This window comes from Lagopus muta, chromosome 7, assembly GCF_023343835.1.
Source record: "Lagopus muta isolate bLagMut1 chromosome 7, bLagMut1 primary, whole genome shotgun sequence".
Lineage (NCBI taxonomy): Eukaryota > Metazoa > Chordata > Aves > Galliformes > Phasianidae > Lagopus > Lagopus muta.
Genome location: NC_064439.1, coordinates 27,733,609 through 27,751,957, shown reverse-complemented (window position 1 = coordinate 27,751,957; position 18,349 = coordinate 27,733,609). Strand labels below are relative to the sequence as shown.

The following is an 18,349-nucleotide window of genomic DNA, read 5'->3' as shown; positions in this document are numbered from 1 at the left end:
GCTTACAGACCTTTTAATTATTCATATATCCTGCTGTTACGTATATAGCCTGAATAATTTCCAATTACAGAGGAGAAACTGCCTTTGTTCAACATTTTGAAACTTTACATTGATGTAGTTGAATCAGGCTGGGAAAACTTAATTTGTTTAACCCAGGGAAACAATGTATTAGTAATACTTCACTATTTTTAATGATAATATAACCTCCTGACCGAGGTGTCTTAACATGTTTCCCTCTGTGTCTGACCTCCAAGGATGCAAGTCTGTTAAAGCTCTTGAGAGCTGAGGCTTTGTAGGTCCAGCTGTAGAGCTGTGTTTTTTAGCTCAGGGGCCCCAGGTCGTGTCCCAGTGTGATGCGAGGTGGTGACTGCAGCAGTGGCAAGAGCCTAGGTTGTCTCCTTGCGGACTTCACTTTCAATATACAGTTCTTTCCCTGTGCTTAGAGAGACAACAGCTATTGCCCCCTGATCCTTCTCACTTTCGTTGACTGTTCTGGGGACCATGGAAGACTTTTTCTGAAAGCTGATTCCAGGCTCAAAGGTTGATCTGTGAGCTGGAGGAAGCATAACAGGACTTACAGGTTATTTTTGCCAGGAGTCAGCCGCCTGTTCTTCCAGTTGAATTTTCTCCACCTTTTCCCTCCTTCATTATCCCATTGGGATCTACTGTAAGTAGATCTTCGTGTCCACATGGAGAGTTCATCTCCCAGAATTTCCTTCTTGGACTTTTTTAATCAGAGGAAGTGATAATCTGACCCAGTGGAAGGAGAAAGGGGAAATGGTTTATTAAAACAAATATTGTCACCTTTAAATAAAGTATGTATGAACTTTAGAAACTAAGAGAGAAAAACCATCTATCTGAGTCAAAACAGTTGCCTAAGTGCCTACTTTGTACATCATAAGAAAATTTTCAGTAGAAATATTCAAAATCCAAGAAGACTAATCAATGTAATGTATATAATAAGGTTTTCTGTGTAATCTCTCTGTTTTAGAATTTATTACTCCTTATGCAGAGGATTGGACTAGATGACAAAAGTCTTAGCTATCTACTTCTGTCATATTTATGGTTAAAAACTAACATTTAAATGAGGAAAACGTTTTCTTAAGTTCTCCTCAGTATTTTCAAGAAGTGAAAATGGAACTTAAGGGAGAAAAAATAGGCAATATAAACCTTTAAAACTCCAAGTGAACTTTCGGAGTTGTAATTGAATGCAAGCTCTGGACTTTTCTATCTATCACACTGTAAATTAAAAAAAAAAAAAAAGAAAAAACTTAGCTAAGCAACTCTTCTTTCTCCAGCATTGCACAGTGATATGATGGATTGCTCCAAATTAATTATAGTAATCAGCTAGTGGTATGTGTTGTAGAATTGTGATTCAAGCATGAAGGAAAGAATAAGCAAATTCTGACTTGTACAGCAAATTACACATAAAAAATGTGTTGTAAGGGTAGCTCAAGTTTTACACCTTGGCCTCAACTTGTGGAAAAAATGAAAAGAAAAAAAAAAAAAAGACTCAAGGGTGAAATATTGAAAGCTGATCAAAAATGGAGAAAATGTACCAGTCCACATATCTTTGGATGTACTGCAAAGGCATTATATGTTAATAAAAGCAGAAGAATAAAGTAAGAAAACAGTACCTAATAATAACTGATACTGTATGTTGCAAAAGGTGTTTTAAATTTCCTGGCCGTTGAAAAGATGTTAAGAAATGCCCATTTCTTTGTGTTTGAATAATATCAGCTCCCTTCTGACCTGTTGTGAAAGTGATTGAGAATTTATACTAACCTTTACAGATGCCTCATGAGGTGAATAGCAAAAACCTGGTTGGACATATATAATCTTCTTTAAAAATATTTATAGAACACAGCTCTTATGAAAATTAAACATGTTCCAGGTGTGTAAGGTCCAACTTCTGGGCATAGATCAGTTGATTTTTTGAAGTTGCAGATACACCTGCCATTGCAACTTAAGAGAAATCTTTAATCTGCCTGTTGACAAAATGAAAATGTTTCAGTTTTGTTGCCATTTTGTTTTTGCCTAAAACATGGATTGGTTTATTTGTATTAGGTGTAGGAATGAGTTTGTTGTGGGTAAGGTATGGCAGCTGGTCAGGGAAAATACATTATTTCTCATCTTCCCAAGGAGCACCTCCTTCATCTTCTCTGCATGATGTGGAGGATGTAATGCTATTCTACTTGATGCCCAATATTGGAAACTTTGGATTTTTAGCTTACTTTGTTTCTTTTTAATAATTTCATTTAAAATACCATTATGGAAAGAAGTATTAATGCTGGAGGCATGGAAGTACTGAATATATGTCTCCGTGAAAATATGAAGATGACCACAAAGTTCAGTGAGAGTATGGTTCTTGACTTGAAAAGGAAACATTTTCTGAGATTCCCTCCTATTTCAGTCCATCTACTGAAAAGGACAGTGCATGATCATACTATTTTCAAGAATGTTTAGTACAATTCTACATGGCCAGTAAGACATATCAGTGTTTTCCCAGGCTGTAAAACAAGCTTTTGGAAGAGAAAGGATATAATATGTCCTCTTAATTCTGTTGATTCAAGTTTTTGGGGGGGCTGTGCAGTAAACTAAAACACTGAAATCGTCTACATGAAAAATAGTGACACAAAAATGAGCAGGTATGGACAGAGACAAATGGCATCCTCAGAATGAGCTCTCACACATTCCGTGTGCCAATCCTAGCATTAAATCCACTCTATACTGAACTCAGCTGAACCAGTCAGGAACTTCAGAAAAGGAATTATCGTAGAATCATATCATGGCTTAGGTTGGAGGGGACATTAAAGATCATCTAGTTCAGGCCCTCCTGCCATGGGTGGGGTTGCCAGCCACTAGATCAGCCCAGGATTCTGTCCAAACTGGCCTTGAATACCTTGAGGGGTGGGGCATCCACAACCTCTCTGGGCAGCTTGTACCAGTGCCTTGCTACCTGCTGAGTAAAAAAGATCTTCCTAGAATCTAACCTAAATCTCCTGTCTTTTAGTTTAAAGCCATTCCCCTTCTGGGCTACAAGCAAATACTACTGGCTCAAGTCCAGTTTTTTGTCATCAGGAACCTCAAGTCCTTCTCTGCAAGGCTGTCCTCAGCGAGTTCTCCCAGTCTGTACTCCTATCTCAGATTGCCTCAACCCAAGTGTAACACCTTGCACATTGCCTTGGTTAAAACTCATTAGGTTCTCATGGGCACAGTTTTTGAGCCTGTAAGATTCTCTAGTAATTTCTCTTACTCATCCTCAGTCTCATATCTAACTGCATCATATTTACAATATTAAGGTAAAGATTTTAGTTCTTTTACAATAATCATACATTTGAGTTTGAATTGAAAATGATTGCCACTACTTCAAACTTGAGAATTAATGAGTTTCTTCCAGCCAGGTGAGAACAGAAGCACTGTGCCACCTGGAAGGAACGACTGCTTAATGGTTGCTTAATGAGCATGCTTCATGCCAAAATGCAGGTGATGAGTGGGTGAGAGCTTGTTTTAAAAAACTCAGTAGTACTGTTCCTTCAGATCTATGAAGTCAGTGTTGTTTTTATTACTTGACAAAGATTGTGAGGCTTGGACACAGTTTATGTGTGTTACAAAAAGACTCCTGTGGTAAATAGACTGATAAAACTATTTGGTTTTCTGTTTCAGTGTTTTATTCAGAAGTGTTGACCTAGTTAGTTACATCTATGTATGGAATAACTACAAACTCTTTGAACTGCCCTGGGACTCACCATGGACATGGTATTTGACATTTCTGGGAGTGGACTTCGCATACTACTGGTTTCACCGCATCAGTCATGGTAAGTGTGAGCTTTTTGTGTATTAAAATATCAACTGTGTTAAATATTTCTGAATAGAATGAAGTATTTATTTTTGTCTCTATGCCTAATCTACTTTGGGCATGCTTAGCCGCTTTATTCTCAAGGATTAACAAAGATTCACTGATACTTTAAGCTTGATGTACAGTTTGTAAATCATACTATTTGTCTAATAGATATGATTTAATGGAAAGAGGGAGTATATTTTTGAAAGTAGCAAAGCTAAAGTAGCATCTTACAGGAAAAGAATGAGAAGCAAATATAACTTGTGTATTATAGTATCCCATATGCCTATGTGAAAAATACAGCTTCATACAAAAATTAAGTGTAAAAGAAAACAAGGTGGCCAAAACAGTGATAGGCTATCTGGATAGCTTCATCTGTTTCTATTCATTTTGAATGGAAAAAAATATCAATAATTACATAATTGAGAAATGAATGAAAGTATTTTTGTACTCTGTGTTTAGATAGGCACACATTTTGTACATATGTATATACACACCCACATATGTTTATATTTATGTTTATATATCCTGTCTATAATTAATGCTTGACTTGCATGTTATTACTATTCTCTTTTTGAGAAGTACATTTTAAATTTTATTTTATTTTAATTTTATTTTACTTGGCCTTATACATGAATTTGAAAAGGATTCAACCTGTATTTATCGTAGCAGTGGAGGCTGTGTAAATCATGCCAGTTACTTCCGTTCTTGTATACTGTGAGAGCATAATAATGTCAATTTCTCTTTGTATACATTCTGTATTTTCCTTCTGTGATAACAGTGTATGTTTGGTCTATCCTTTTGTGTTCTGTCTGCAAGTCCAGTAACACTTAGATCAGGCCTAAGATTAGTACTGATACAAAAGCCCAGAGTGAAGAAGTACAAGTTTCCTTATTGTTTCATATTTTGGATTGGGCCTCCCAAGGCAGAGTGCCCACAACCCATAAAAGCTGTGAAATGTTGTAATGAAAGTTTATGTAACGTGCTTTCAAAAAGTGAAAATGTTTTGATGCCAATAGGTGTGTGGAGAATGTGGAAGTGGGTGAGAAAGCATGAACTTCTGTGGGGAGTGGGAGGTAGGAAAGGTCCCTCCCAGGTGGGGAGAACAATGCAGGGTGGGTGCAGGGGGACAAACAATGGTGTGGGGGGCCAGGGCTCACAGGGGGACGGGGCAGGAGGTGAGGAAGCGTAGGGAGCTGGAACAATGTGCCGGGGGGACATCGTGGCTGGGAGCTGGAGCCCTGCGTGGGTGTGCGCGAGACTGGGAATACGCTTCGCAAACAATGACATTAACAGTGCTGGCAGGGCTGCGGCTCCGGCTGAGGACTGGACCAGGGTGGGAGGATATTCCTGTGTTTTTAGCTGAAAAATTGTTGCCTGAAATTGTTAGAAAATTGCTATCTCGGCTCCATTTTCACCAGTCAGTGGTAAAATACCCAGTGCCAGAGAAAGAAGCAGGATCAGCTCTATGCTTTCTAAAGCAGTTGCACGTTTTTCTGTTCCTACAGCAACTGTGAATTCACTTTCATCTGCTTCTCTATATTTTGAGAGGAACATTGGGACTGCGTATTTAGAAATGGATCACGCTAGCAGTTTTAGAATTAAAATCCAAGATAGCTCTCTCAGTACGTAATGATGCTATGGAAAACGTGTAAAATGTTGTTCATGTCTCAAGGTCAGCACTGAGCTATCTGTAAAAGCTAAGTTAGTTTTCTGGAGGCTGCAGGAATGTTGCTTGCTGTCAAGTCTGTGTTCTCAGCAGGGAACTGATGCAGCGTTATAGAAAAATCACTCTAAATGTGGATTTTAGCATAAACAACAGTCTTCCTCTGGTTGAGTAGCGATAATATCTGGAACAAGGCAACACAGCTGCAAAAAGTAGATAGATTCAGAAGTTGGAAAGGAAAATTTGAATGTAGGATATGCTTTTAAAATGTAGATTCTTGAAAAATATCTCCGCATTTGGAGATGTGGAGATGCTGGATCAGTCTCTGGTATAAGTGGACAAACACACCCTTGTGCTAGAAAGTGACAGGGCCTGATGATTCAGGCTTGGATTCTAGAGCAAAGTTACAAATTAGTAGCACATGTATATATCCCAGGAAATTAAAACTGTGTGGACTTTGTCTAGGGATGTAAATAACGACACTAATTGTTTCAAAATGAAGAACTAAAGTTCAGATAAATTTTGTCGTTATCGCATAGCTTTTCCTGTCTCCAAGCAATTTTTTGATAAGACAAACTCGCAGCTACTTACTACCTTATTTTCACATTGTCCTTCCAATAATTGAATTATTCAGTCTGCTATTTAAATAAAAGAGCTGAATCCTTTCAGACTTCAGAGTTTCCTCTGGAGCAGAAACTCTAATGTGGAATATCAAGTTTTTACCCAGTACTTGGGAAGCTATTTTTTCCTCTTCACTATATGTGTGTAATAGCTATTATCATAAACTGAAGTTATACAGAAACAAGAGGAAGTATTTTTAGGTGTGACCTCATTTTTTTGTAAAGGATAAAGTTATTCTAAGTATGTGCTCGTGTTTTCCATTGTTTGCAGTAGCTACTGAAAAGTTAGAAAATAAAATGTTTCACCACTTATTCCAGCGTTCTTCTGGGCCTGATCCAAAAGCCATGGCAGTCAATGGGAGAATTTAGTTAGCCACTGTTTTTTTCTCTTGGTGTTTTAATGAATTTGTAAGTTGCTGTAATTTTTTCCATTGTTTCAGTAGAAACAATCAGTATGGCCATACTACTAAAGAAAATAAGCTGTAAAATAACAGTTTTTTGTGTGGTTTTTTTTTTTTTTTTTTTTTTTTTTTTTTTTGTTTGGATGGGGGGAAGGATATGCGTGAGTTAGGGGATTTTTAGCAGACATTTTAATCTAGCATGTATGGATTACTCCTCAAGCTTCCTCTCCAGGTGCAGAGTCCTTTGCAGAGTTATTCCTGCTGGAAAATGGGATTTGCTGGTCCCAAGGCAGCGCAGAGCTCTGGCTGTGGTGGAGCACGCTCCTCCCTGAGCTCTGGCTTCACTGATATGTCTGTGGCAGATATATGATAGCGACAGTAAGGAATTTAGAGACTCCGTAAACTAATTTCTTCAGCAGCCACACCTTTTAATCAGGGAAGGAAATCTAGAGACTTCCAGGTCTATGCAAAAACAAGGAGCTGTCTCTCAGAGACAGGTTGGTGATGAGCAGTGGGTTTTGAGGACAGTTTGGGGTCTCTCCTCTCTGCTTTCAGGCCCTGGGAGACTGGTTTGGCGGTCGGTAGGTTCCGAGAGCCTGTCTCTTTCTAACAGCAGCTTCCAACACCTTTTCTTTTGTTCTCCTTTACTGCTGGGGAATTTCCATTGCTTCAGTGTCCCTCCCCTCAGACAACCTGGGAGAAGCAAGTTTCCTTTGGCTGGGCCAACCTTGGCGGCTGCATTGTTCTGCCAGGCTCGAGGCCGCCGTGTCAGCTGCAGAAGGGATACGTGACAGGGTCCCTGTCAGCAGCAGCCTGAGCCAATATCAGCCCATGCTTTGAGTTACGTGTGGTGCACATGAAACAGGCATCAGCTGATAAGTATATTCTAGCAGGATTATCCAGCTGCTATGTAAACTTTTGAGTTAATGGAGTGTCTCTTAATAATTCTCTATTTATGGTGGATAAGAAATAAATCAGGCATATTCTGAAGCAACAGTCTCTGAACTCTTCATACTCCCCCCACTCCATAGGACCAAGTGTTTGGCTGAAACAACTTCTGAGGAGTCAGAAGGCAAAGAAGAAACCCCAAGAAGTTGTTTTGGCTTTGTCCTCAAAAGGCCATGCCTCCAATCTGTGGCAGAATGTTTCAGCTGAGTGTGCTGAGGAGGACTTCTAAGATTTCCAATAATTAGAACTTTTAACTTTCTAAAATTCTAAAATTAGGGTCTCTCTTAGCCCTATTTACCTGTAATGTAGCTTCTTCCCCTTTTCCCAATAAGCATCTTTAGTTACAATTTCATAGAACAATTCAGCAATTCCTAGCTGTTCTTCCTTACATCACCCACTGAATTCTGAAAAACCTGCTGTGTGGTGACTACATACATGAAATCATTGAAATTGTATCTAGAAAGAGGATTCTTTTGGATTTCCTAAGAGAGAAAGCTAACTCTTTTCAGTCGCCATGGAGTCAACTTAGCAATGGTACAGGAATTGCCCACTAATCAAGGACTGAGACAGTGTAAGCCATGTTTACTGCACAGAATCTGTGCAGTATCTGGAGATTTTAGGGAGAACAGAAAAGGCTTTTTTTGAGTCAGTAGTGCACAGGTGGATAAGTCATCCTGATAAACCATATATGGATAAATGGGGACAGACAATGTCTCATGATTCATGCTGTTAAAAATATAAGGATATGCAAGAGTAAAAACCAGTCCAAATATTTTTGTTAATCATACATATATGCAGTTAATAATGCTAATATGTTAGCATGTTGGATGCTAGCACAATGCTATATTTACTGTTCAATGAGAAGATGAGTTTGAACTTCCAAGCTTGTTAAAGAAGGAGACAGTAGAGCCTAAATTTTTTTTCAGCATTTATATTCACCACTCATTTTTGGAGAGTGTATTGGAATCATATGATCATGCCATCTTTATTTATCTGACCCATTCCTTCCTTTGAAGTGCTCCTTTCATCTGCATTTTATAATGTGCTTGTCTGAAGTCAGTATATCAAAATGGACTTGTTAAGCAGATTTTATATTAAGAATTGATAGTATATTGAAATAATTTTGGGTTTAAGGGATTTAAGTTTTACTATAATGAATTTCCCTTGAAATGATGTCTGACTTTTGTTATTGGGAACATGGTCAGGAACACAAGGTTTTCTTTTCAGAAAAACCTTCATTTCCCTTGGAAAAGCAGTAAATGAAAATATTCTCTTACATGCCAGAGGCTCCATTTGGGGTGCAAAGGAATGGTTGGGTGGTGAGTATTTTTTTTTAGTTTGTTTTGTTTTGTTTGTAAGCTTATAGATTATATAGCGTATAGATTATCTAGCATGTTTAATTCAGCCCCAATGAAAGACAGAAAACTTTGGAAACTGTCAAGTGATTGAATGAAGCTGTGCTCTTTTTCTTGTCACAGCTTGTATTGATTGCAAAGGGAATTGATACTCAGTGATTAAGAGAAAAATGTTTTTTTGTGAATTTTAGAGAATACATTTTTTGTCATTCTGGCAGTTGTTATTTTTTCTTGTTATTTAAACAGGCTTGGGAGAGCAAGATATTAAAATGTTGACTCTGCTTGCTTCACAAAAAATAGCAAAAGCCATAGCTGGTTGCCATATTTTCTGTTCTGTCTTCTCATTGATTCTAATCTAATACCTGCAGACAGCATAACATGAATTAAAAATAAATAGAGTGAGTTCATGTGATTATGATTCATTCCCTGCTGTCAAATTCCACTGTAAATAAATTACAACTTTTGTTGTTTCTATATCCTTATTTTTACAACCATATCTTTTACATTTCTTCTTAGAAACAAGAGGTGCTCCTTTTATATAATTTTCAGAGTGGGCAGTAAATTTGCAGAAGACCCACAGTCAGTCTCACCAAACCAAAATGATACCACTTCTGCTGACAGCCAAGTCTACATTTTGTTTGAGAAAAGGTTGTTCTGAAAAACTCTCAGCTGCAATCAGGCTTCCTGACGTGGAGTGGTCCAGAATCCTGCAGAATTATAGGAGCTTGCTTGTATTGTTTTCAGGTTGCTATTATATTGTATTGTGTACAAGATTGATTTCTTGTATATTGGCAAGAATAATGTGCTGATTTGAGGTGGATGTATTTTGGCTGTTAAATGTGTTGTAGCACACGCAGATATCGCAGACCTCTTTCTGTTCTGTTCTGTTTTAGAAATTGTGAGATAAGTGACTTGCTGGAAAATTCTTGTGATCTGACAAGTTTAGAAGATGAGAATGAGAGAAAATATTTGATTAATTCTCAGTTCTGAATCTTCAGAAGATGATTACAAGTGAATAGATTTGCTAAGATGCCAGAGGGTACTAAGATTGATGGTAATAACAAATTCTCTGATGGGTTAGATTGCAGAAAAAGGGATTGACTGCTGACTCTTGGCTTTTTAGAACTACTGTAAGATGTGCTCCAGAGGAGAAATTAGTACATACAGCTTGTTGCTATAGGTGAGGAATTAAGCATGGTGATCTGGGTTCAGCATCTAGTCTGAGAAGGCATAAGCTTTTCACAGTTGGATGATGGAAGCGTATAAGGAGAGAAGTTACTAAAGACTTGCTGTGATTCTTGCATGTTTTCTTCAAATATATTATAATTGTTTTTCATAGATCCTGACGGCTATTGTGAATTAAGCTTTGGTACAAGAATAAAAGTACTTTTTTGTAAGATGTCAGAGACCATGTATCTCTTAACCTTAAACATAATGAATCTATATTCATAAAAGTGTGAACTGACTTTTTTTTGACACAATTTTTATAGCAAAAATTCAGATGGCATTTCCTTCCATCTTCTCTCAGCATTGTTTATCTTTTCTCAAGCTCCCGCAGTCAAGAGATCTGGCAAGTTCCCCAGTACAAAATGAAAAAGAAACCATATTCCTCCATTTTCTTTGTTAGTCGTCTTTTCTTATGGCTGGGAAAGGGGCCAGCACAGAGTTAATGCTCCTCTTAAGCACTGCTGAAATCCTGCTTTGAGGATTTACATAATGCATTGTCCTTGTCAAGGCTCTCTATATAGACATGCATTAACAAGAGATACCTGTGGGTGTCTGGAGAGTGCAGTCTCATCTTTTTCCCATATGCAGAGCCTGAGGTTGCCCGTGAGTGCATGGACTAGAGGAAAAGTTCTGGATCATCTTGTCAAAGAGCAAGTTAGTAACATGCTTTTTACAATGAAACATTAGAAAATGCACAATAAATATGTTTATATATTGAAGTCCATGGGTAAAGTCTTTGTTCTTTTTCATCTTTTTTTTTTCTCTTTAAGGTAGTAAAACCTAGATTTTCTGAAGTTTATTATGAATTCCAAATCATCTGTGAATTGACTGTCTTCTGGGACTCCCGAAGGGAATTCACCCAGTGTGTACATTAAATGAGTGGCTAAAATGAAGAAATATGCATATGTTGCATATATGTCTGTTGTGATCATAGTGATGTGTCTGACTACTGAATTAACCTGATAGAAATGTCACTGAGCACAAACAAGTATCTTCTGGGGTGAAATGGGAGAAGGAAGTTTCTGTAACGTAACTTGGGATGACCATTCAGAAAGACAGATGACTTCAAACATTCATAACCTTGGCTACTGCTGCCCTCTAGTCTGTACATTTTGAAAGGGGAAAAATTCCCTTTGTAGTCTCAGACTGGAGACATGAAGGTGAAAATATCTAACACTGTGAAGAAACAGTTCATTTGACATAGTTTTCCCAGTTTGTTGCTGAAAACCAATGAAATGGTGCATAATACTTTGTTCTATAATATCTTAATAAATATAAGTGTGATTATTCAAGTTTTGAATTGAGTTTTTTACATCTGGTGAATGTGGAGCAAGAGAAACTAGTACTGCAGTAGTTTGTAGATTTTGTTCTAAGGGCGCTTTACCTGAGAAATATAAGGAGTGTTTCTAGTAGATATACTATTTGACCTCTCAAATGCTATACAGCTGTCTTCGAACAAGTGAATTCACAAGTTTAGAGTAACTGTGTTTGGAAGTTCATGGAAAAGTTCAGCTACATCTGTCTTATTTTCCTTTTTTCTTGTCTGTAAGTTATGTATTTAAAGTTAGAAATATATACTTACTGTAAGTGAAAACCCACAAGAGAACATATATTCTTATTTTCCTCGATATAATTTTAAGCCGTGTTACTTATTTCAGCAAAAGGCTTCTTACTAATTTAGAGAGAAATTAATATGTATTTCCTAAATAAGTTGCGTACAAATTGCTTCATCGAAAGCACAAAAAAAAGTCCTAAACCAGTTTCAATGATTTTGGGGATGGTAGCTGTATGTTTCTGATAAGTATATTTGCATACTTGCTAAAGAACTTTGTCGTAGGCTTAAAGGAATGGTCTATAAGGGGGAAGGTTTGTTTTTTATGACCCTTCTATGTTTTACCAATCTGCTGAAATCAGCAGATCAGAAGTAAGAGGTACCAAATGTAACAACAGTTTTTAATTTCTTATATGAAAATGGAATTATAAGGAATTAGGTTTAGAGTAAAAGCAAAAGTCATAAAATTCATCAAACGGCAGCATTGGTAACTATTTTTTGTCACTTAAAGTAGAAGCAGAGTCCTAGCGAAATAAAAGGCATTGCTAAAACAGATGGCCCATTTTGATGCTTGTGCTTCTTCTGTTTAAAAAAAAGGAGTTGTGTTTCCCCTGCTGTGCTAGTAAAAATTGCCTGGTCATTATTGCTGTTTGTTAGTCTGTATAGATTTAAAATGGAGAAAGAAACGTGCAGAGTACTACCTCTTAGATCTGATGCTGCACTTGAACTAAGAGCTGCTATGAAGTACTTTGCAATTAAAAATGGTGCATTTTAAATTTCATTGAAATCACTTTTCAAACCGTGTGGAACTGAACTTTGGAGAAGCCATGTGTTGCTTGTCACAGAATACCTGTGGGAAAAGGTAAGGCAACATATGGCTAGAGGTGTAAGGCAAAGATGCAAATCCTGCTTTCTTGGGGCATGAAACCACTCCTAGGGCTTGGGTTTGCACTTCTGCTTCTCATTGGAACATGGATAAAATTAGCCATTTTTTTAGGACTAGATAGATTCTTATTACGTTTCTTTCAAGGATACGTGTTCTTCTAGCAAATCTTTCTGTAAATTAAATAGCTTTCCAGTGTGTATCCATCCATACACATTTTATGTGTATATTTGTAGTTTTTGGTTATACTTTGTATCAGCTGATGTGATTGGCAGATATTTCCAAATGCTCACAATCTATCTGAGATAATTTCAGAACTAGATATAAATAAATAATTCCAATTCCTAATTGACACCCTCAGTTTTTACTGACTGAAGTGCGTTCCTTATGTAGAATAGCTGCATGATAATTTGAAAACTTTGTAAAGGATGTTTTTTTCTTTTAAGTTAATAACAATTCTGAAATTTAAGCTGAACATTTCTGAAATGAAAGCTATTTAAGCAGACTAGGAGTGTTTCCCAAATGGCATGCTGATCTTTTCAGAATATTGCTTAGATTTCTAGAAGCTGGATGTCTGTACTAGTTTTTCTTGCTTGCTAAAAATCTAGGCCATTTACCATACTTTATTATCTATTTAAAGATTGCCAATTAACATTTAAAATGTGTTTGGAGCAGACAAAATGTTATTGTATCTGGAACATGTTCTTTGCATATGTTTCCCTCAATGCATATTTATTGCCTCAATTAAAGTTTAAATTGCCAAAATGCTTTTTGAATATACAGGTTGCAGTACTCGCATCACATGCTATCTAAATTGATAGTGTACTGGTGGAAGATGTAACAACAAAAAAGACTAACTAGAGTTTTTCTTCTATTTTTAACAGCTAAAGTATCTTTAAATACTCTTTCTTCAGTTCTTACTGAACTGAAGATATATGAATAACCCATAGCGCTTCTCAATTAGATTTAATTAAGAATTACTATTTGTCAAATCTAAATGAATTAATTGAGGTTAAATATTTAAAAAGTAAAATTACTTCTTTAATCTTAAAAATAAAACATACTCTAAAAATTATATAAACATTCCATTGCAAAAAGGGTATCTACAGTGTTCTTATAGGTAGAACTGTATGAAAGACAGATATCTTGAATAAGTATCATTGAGCTATTACAATATTCATAGTTGGATTCTGCAAGGCACTTGGACTGGAGCACTGGATATTGGTGTCTGGTTTAGTTATTTTGATGGCTTAGTGGAAGCTGAAGTAGTCTGAAAATTTCTTCCTGTTGCTGGCAAACAAAAATTGTGAATAATCGTATTAATATGTATGTGTGAGGAAAGGCGAGGTTTTGCAGGGTCCCAGAGAGTACTGAGGTCTTGCTCGCTTGGTTCACTTGTGTTTTTAAAAACTTTTCTTCTGATGAAGTACCGCTGTTCCCAGCCTCACTGATAAGGACATGTAAGTGGCCATTGTTACACAGATTATCAGCATAAATGACTGGGAGTATTCATTACTGAATGTAATACAGAGCAACCTGGGCACAAGAGCTTGTAAAATATGGATTTTTTTTTTTTCGTTGTTACTTCTTAGAATTCATTTCAATTAAGTATATCAAAAGCATCACTACAGAGCACACCTCTGATTTTACAGCTGTAAGTTCAGCAATGGCAAAACTTTTGCTAAGTATAAAAAGGGAAGTGCATGTGAAAAATTTTCATAGGGAAACATTTTAGAAATTACTGACGTATTTAATGGTTTTTCATCAGCTCTAAATAGGCCTATTAATTCGAGACAGAAAAAAGTGTGATTTTTTTTTAAAATGATTTTTCAGCAGTAGTGCAAGATGCTTTAAATATGCATCATATATTTTACATGTTTGTCTTTTATTTTATTTTAATAGTTTATCATATTAATACTGAGTCCCAAAATACATTCTACATTCTTTATAATCATAAAAATAAAACTTCAGGTTTTTTTTTTTTTTTAATTTTTCAATAATTTAACCTGTGTTATGCTACAGAAGTAAAAATACTATTTGCATGGAACTGTCTTTTAGAGTAAGACAGTTTTGACTGGAAATATTTTATTGTTTTATTGTTATTGTGTTTTTAAAAAATAAGTTTTCTGGAAGTTTTTTTTTTTTTTTTTTTTTTTTTTTTTTTTTATTAGGAATGATTTGAGGCCAGAACAGTCAGTTCTGTCAAAGCCATCTCTCATGTCTTCCACTTTACTGAAGTTTTCTTGTCCACATGTTCTGAAATAATTATTTTTTCATTATAAACATCGATTTAGTAATTATATATTTTGTTTGTTGATTTAAAGTTGAAAGATAAATCTAAACCTATTACAGAGAATGCACAGTTAAGTATGTATGCTAGTATGATAGTGCGCTATCATTAACATCTTCCCTTGGCTACATGGGTGAAATAAATCTGAATCAGAAATATTTTGCCACAATCCTATGGAGCAGTTGGCAGTCTGCAATGTGCCCACAGTATGCATTAAATAAATTCATATTAAATGTAGAATTTTAAGAAGTCATGTTATTAATTTTTGCTCTTTATTCTGTAGAAGTTGTTAAAAGTTTTAGGTTAATTGCTCTTTTAAAAGCATTTGAATATCACTAAGCAGAGTTAAATTTGGAAGCAAGAACCTGGTTCAAAGAAATCGTAAATGGAAAATGAGAGCAACCTCAGGTAAAGAACAGTTCAAAAAATCATTGCATAGTCTGAATTTTTTCCCAGAATATTCTGAAAATAATTTCAGAATGGATACCAGGATGGCAATATTGAAATCTTTAGAAATAAATTTAAGAAAAATAATGTAAGGAATTTAAGTAACAAAATTAAAGCGAGAAAAGTTAAACTTATTGATGAAAGATAGATTCTGAAATTATCACGTATTGCTTTGCTTAGATATGTTTGGTAGTAATATTTAAGTTTTTTATAGTGATAGTTGTTGATGGTTTATTCTTTAAGCTCAGACATGTTTTGTGAAGGTGAGTTTTCTTAAATCTCTGTAAAGTGAGAGGATGGCAAAGGCAGATGAAGATTTTTTTGGAAGAGCTTTTTTATTATTCACGTTTCCTGCTTTGTGACTATCCCAAGTATGAAAGATTCATTGACATTATATAGTTTATTCACAAATCAATTCCTACATGTGACTTGAGCAGTTTCCTCTGAATTTTGTACTCTTCATTCTTTGTAAAATGCGTAACACTTAAAGCCTGCTTTAAGATGCAGGAGATTTTACATGCATTGCAGATATGATTGTGTTATAAATACAATTGCATATGTATGCTCCCTGTGGCTACAGAAGTGCATATTCACAGAATAAAGGCAACAGTCAAAGGAATCCAGACTGCTTATTTTTATACTTGCCGATATCCAAGGGAAAAAGGTAAAAAGCAGTTTATAAAACCTGAACAAAAGAAGGATGTAATTTTTTTTTTTTTTTGTACTCCCCTGGGTTGAATCTCGGCTGAAATAACTGACAGTTTTTGGACTTACTGAAGGAAATGATGAGTGAAGATAAATATCCAGATGTTTGCTGGCCAGATGTATAAGGTTACATTTTGGAAGGCATGAATACTCTACCTGTGTCTGTGCCTTCTGAAAAGAAGGTTGTAAATAGTGAATGTGCTAAATTATCTCTGCAATTTTGGGGAAAAATAATGAGGTTCAAACTAAAACTTTTGTGTTTTGCCTTCGATCTAGTTTCTTAAAAACAGATGCAGATTGCACATGCAAATTTACACAGCATACGAGTGGTATTTTCTGAAGGGCCATTATGTCTGTGTGGCTAACTTAACACTCTTTGTGCATTGTTTTTAGGGGAGATGCAGCTTAGGGAACTGTCTGAATTTTCCAGCAGTAGGAAATAGGTATCTCTAGTCTCTGAAGGTTTCCTAATTTCTGTTCTCGTGTTTCAAGCTGCCTATTTACGACAACAAAAATTTAAACCTTGACTTTTTCCCCTCTTTCTCCTGCCTACGCTAAGTCTCTCCCTTTCCCACCTAACATACAGACCTGCTTCTTTTCAAATAAATTACTGGAAGTAGCTGCTGCCTGCTCGTACAGCAGCAAAGCTCATCTCAGCTTGTGCTTGCTCTCAAACTTGGGAAGAGGAAAGAAAAGTCTTGTTAAAGTCAAGTAAATAACTTAGCTGCTAGGCAGTAGGAAAAATATTGGATTTGATTGTGTATTATTCCCATATGAATGAGATATATTTAAAATTGAAAAGGAAACCAGCTCCCTTAAAACTTAAAGGGACAGAGTTTCAGAAATTGGCAGCCAATTTGCGGCTATGATTGTACTTAATGTGGAAGGGATTTTCCTCTGTTGATGAGGGATGAAAGGGATAAAAGGGTCTTGCCACTGGACCAGCAGTAAGGAGGAGGAGGCCCCTTCCACCAATGCACTGGTTTTGTTACTGGCTTCATCTCTCCCTATTCAAGCTAAAGAGCCCCCTGCCTCGGCAGATAGGCAGTGCATAGGAGGTGAGGCACTGCTCCTTTAGGAACTCCAAAAGGAGTGTGTTGAGAGTTATTTTTCTTTTTTTAATGAAAACCGTAATGTTTTTAAACAGTGATCATTCTCCCGGTCAGGAAGGAAAGTGCTAAGTACGGTTAAGCACTGTGAACTCATATAGTTGTTATGGCTTGTAATTTTAAATGGAAACAACCTTTGTTTGTTTGTTCTGTTTATGTAAATTTGTGCTCTCATTGTCTGTGTGTGTAAACATTAGGAAACATATCTGCCATATAATTAGAAGCCTAGTATCTCCTTAGAAAGGAAGAAACTAAGAAATTTCAGAAGTCCATGCCTCAAAGACACAGGTTATCCAACCTCAAATTTCTTCTTCAGATGATGAATTTATCCCAAGTTATGTGTGAGAATAAATAAGCTCTAGAGCGTGACCTGGAGGTTAGTCTTTGCAAGCAAGTAGAAGTAGCTTGTTTCAATTTCTGTGTGACACTGCACTGAAGAGTCCTGAAGTGCTCAGGACAAGGGACAATACTAAAAGACACAAAAATCTGGAGGTATCACCAGACACAAAACATCACCTCACAAATTTTTGCCTAGAGAGTTATCCTGGTAGAGAGATGGGAGAGCACAGAAACAAAGCACTTGGTTCAGCTTTGCTAGTAAACTTGTTGCTTTTCAAGTGTATCTTGATGGCTCATCTGTGCATTGCCTGTTCTTGCAATGTTTATCATGGCTCAAAGACTCTATTTGCAGTATGGGTTCTGAAATAATTCTAGTATTGTTTTTTTCATTGGTTTTGATTTCTGTGCCTGGAGTACAAATTTACTTTGGTTTAATTTTTGCATCTAAGAAGATTGAAATAATTTTTATCATAGTGGAGAGGATTTAGACTACAGTGGGCAAAGTGCTAAAATTTTAGATATTGCAAGAAGGGAGAAGACTTGGGCAGGCAATAGGAAATTCAGGTAGGAAATTCAGGTAGGAAATTGCACAATGAATGTGCAAGTGGGATATAGAAGCACCACTGGATATGAGGGGGAGCATGAGGAAGGATGGAGCAGAGGAATGTGACAGAAAACAGTAGGCACTTGGGTCTTGTGGAGGAGTATAAGTGGATTCAGAATGAGATGAGGAGGTGAATACGAAAGGAGGAAATTTATGATAGATAGATTAATAGCTACTGCATTACATAGTTGAGGGTATAAAGCCTTGTCCCATATAAGCCTGCAGAGATTTTTGTCATTAATTACGAAGTGAATGTTTGCACCAAAAGTGAAATCTTCTTTTCATATCAGTCGCTAAGAAATTCTGTACTTTTGTCTACTGCTGGTTAAAATGTTGCAGTATGGTTTGGACAACCCTCTCGT

General features: G+C 36.4%; 1 protein-coding gene across 5 annotated transcripts in view; it reads left to right on the top strand.

Annotated features, from left to right (window-relative positions):
- The window catches only part of AGMO (alkylglycerol monooxygenase), a 183,791-nt gene that overhangs the window by 15,128 nt on the left and 150,314 nt on the right, over positions 1-18,349 (top strand). For all 5 annotated transcript variants that reach the window (XM_048951394.1, XM_048951397.1, XM_048951393.1 and 2 more), the window contains exon 3: positions 3,667-3,818. In XM_048951394.1, coding sequence (XP_048807351.1) covers positions 3,667-3,818 — 152 coding nt within the window. The remainder of the gene's footprint in view (positions 1-3,666; positions 3,819-18,349) is intronic.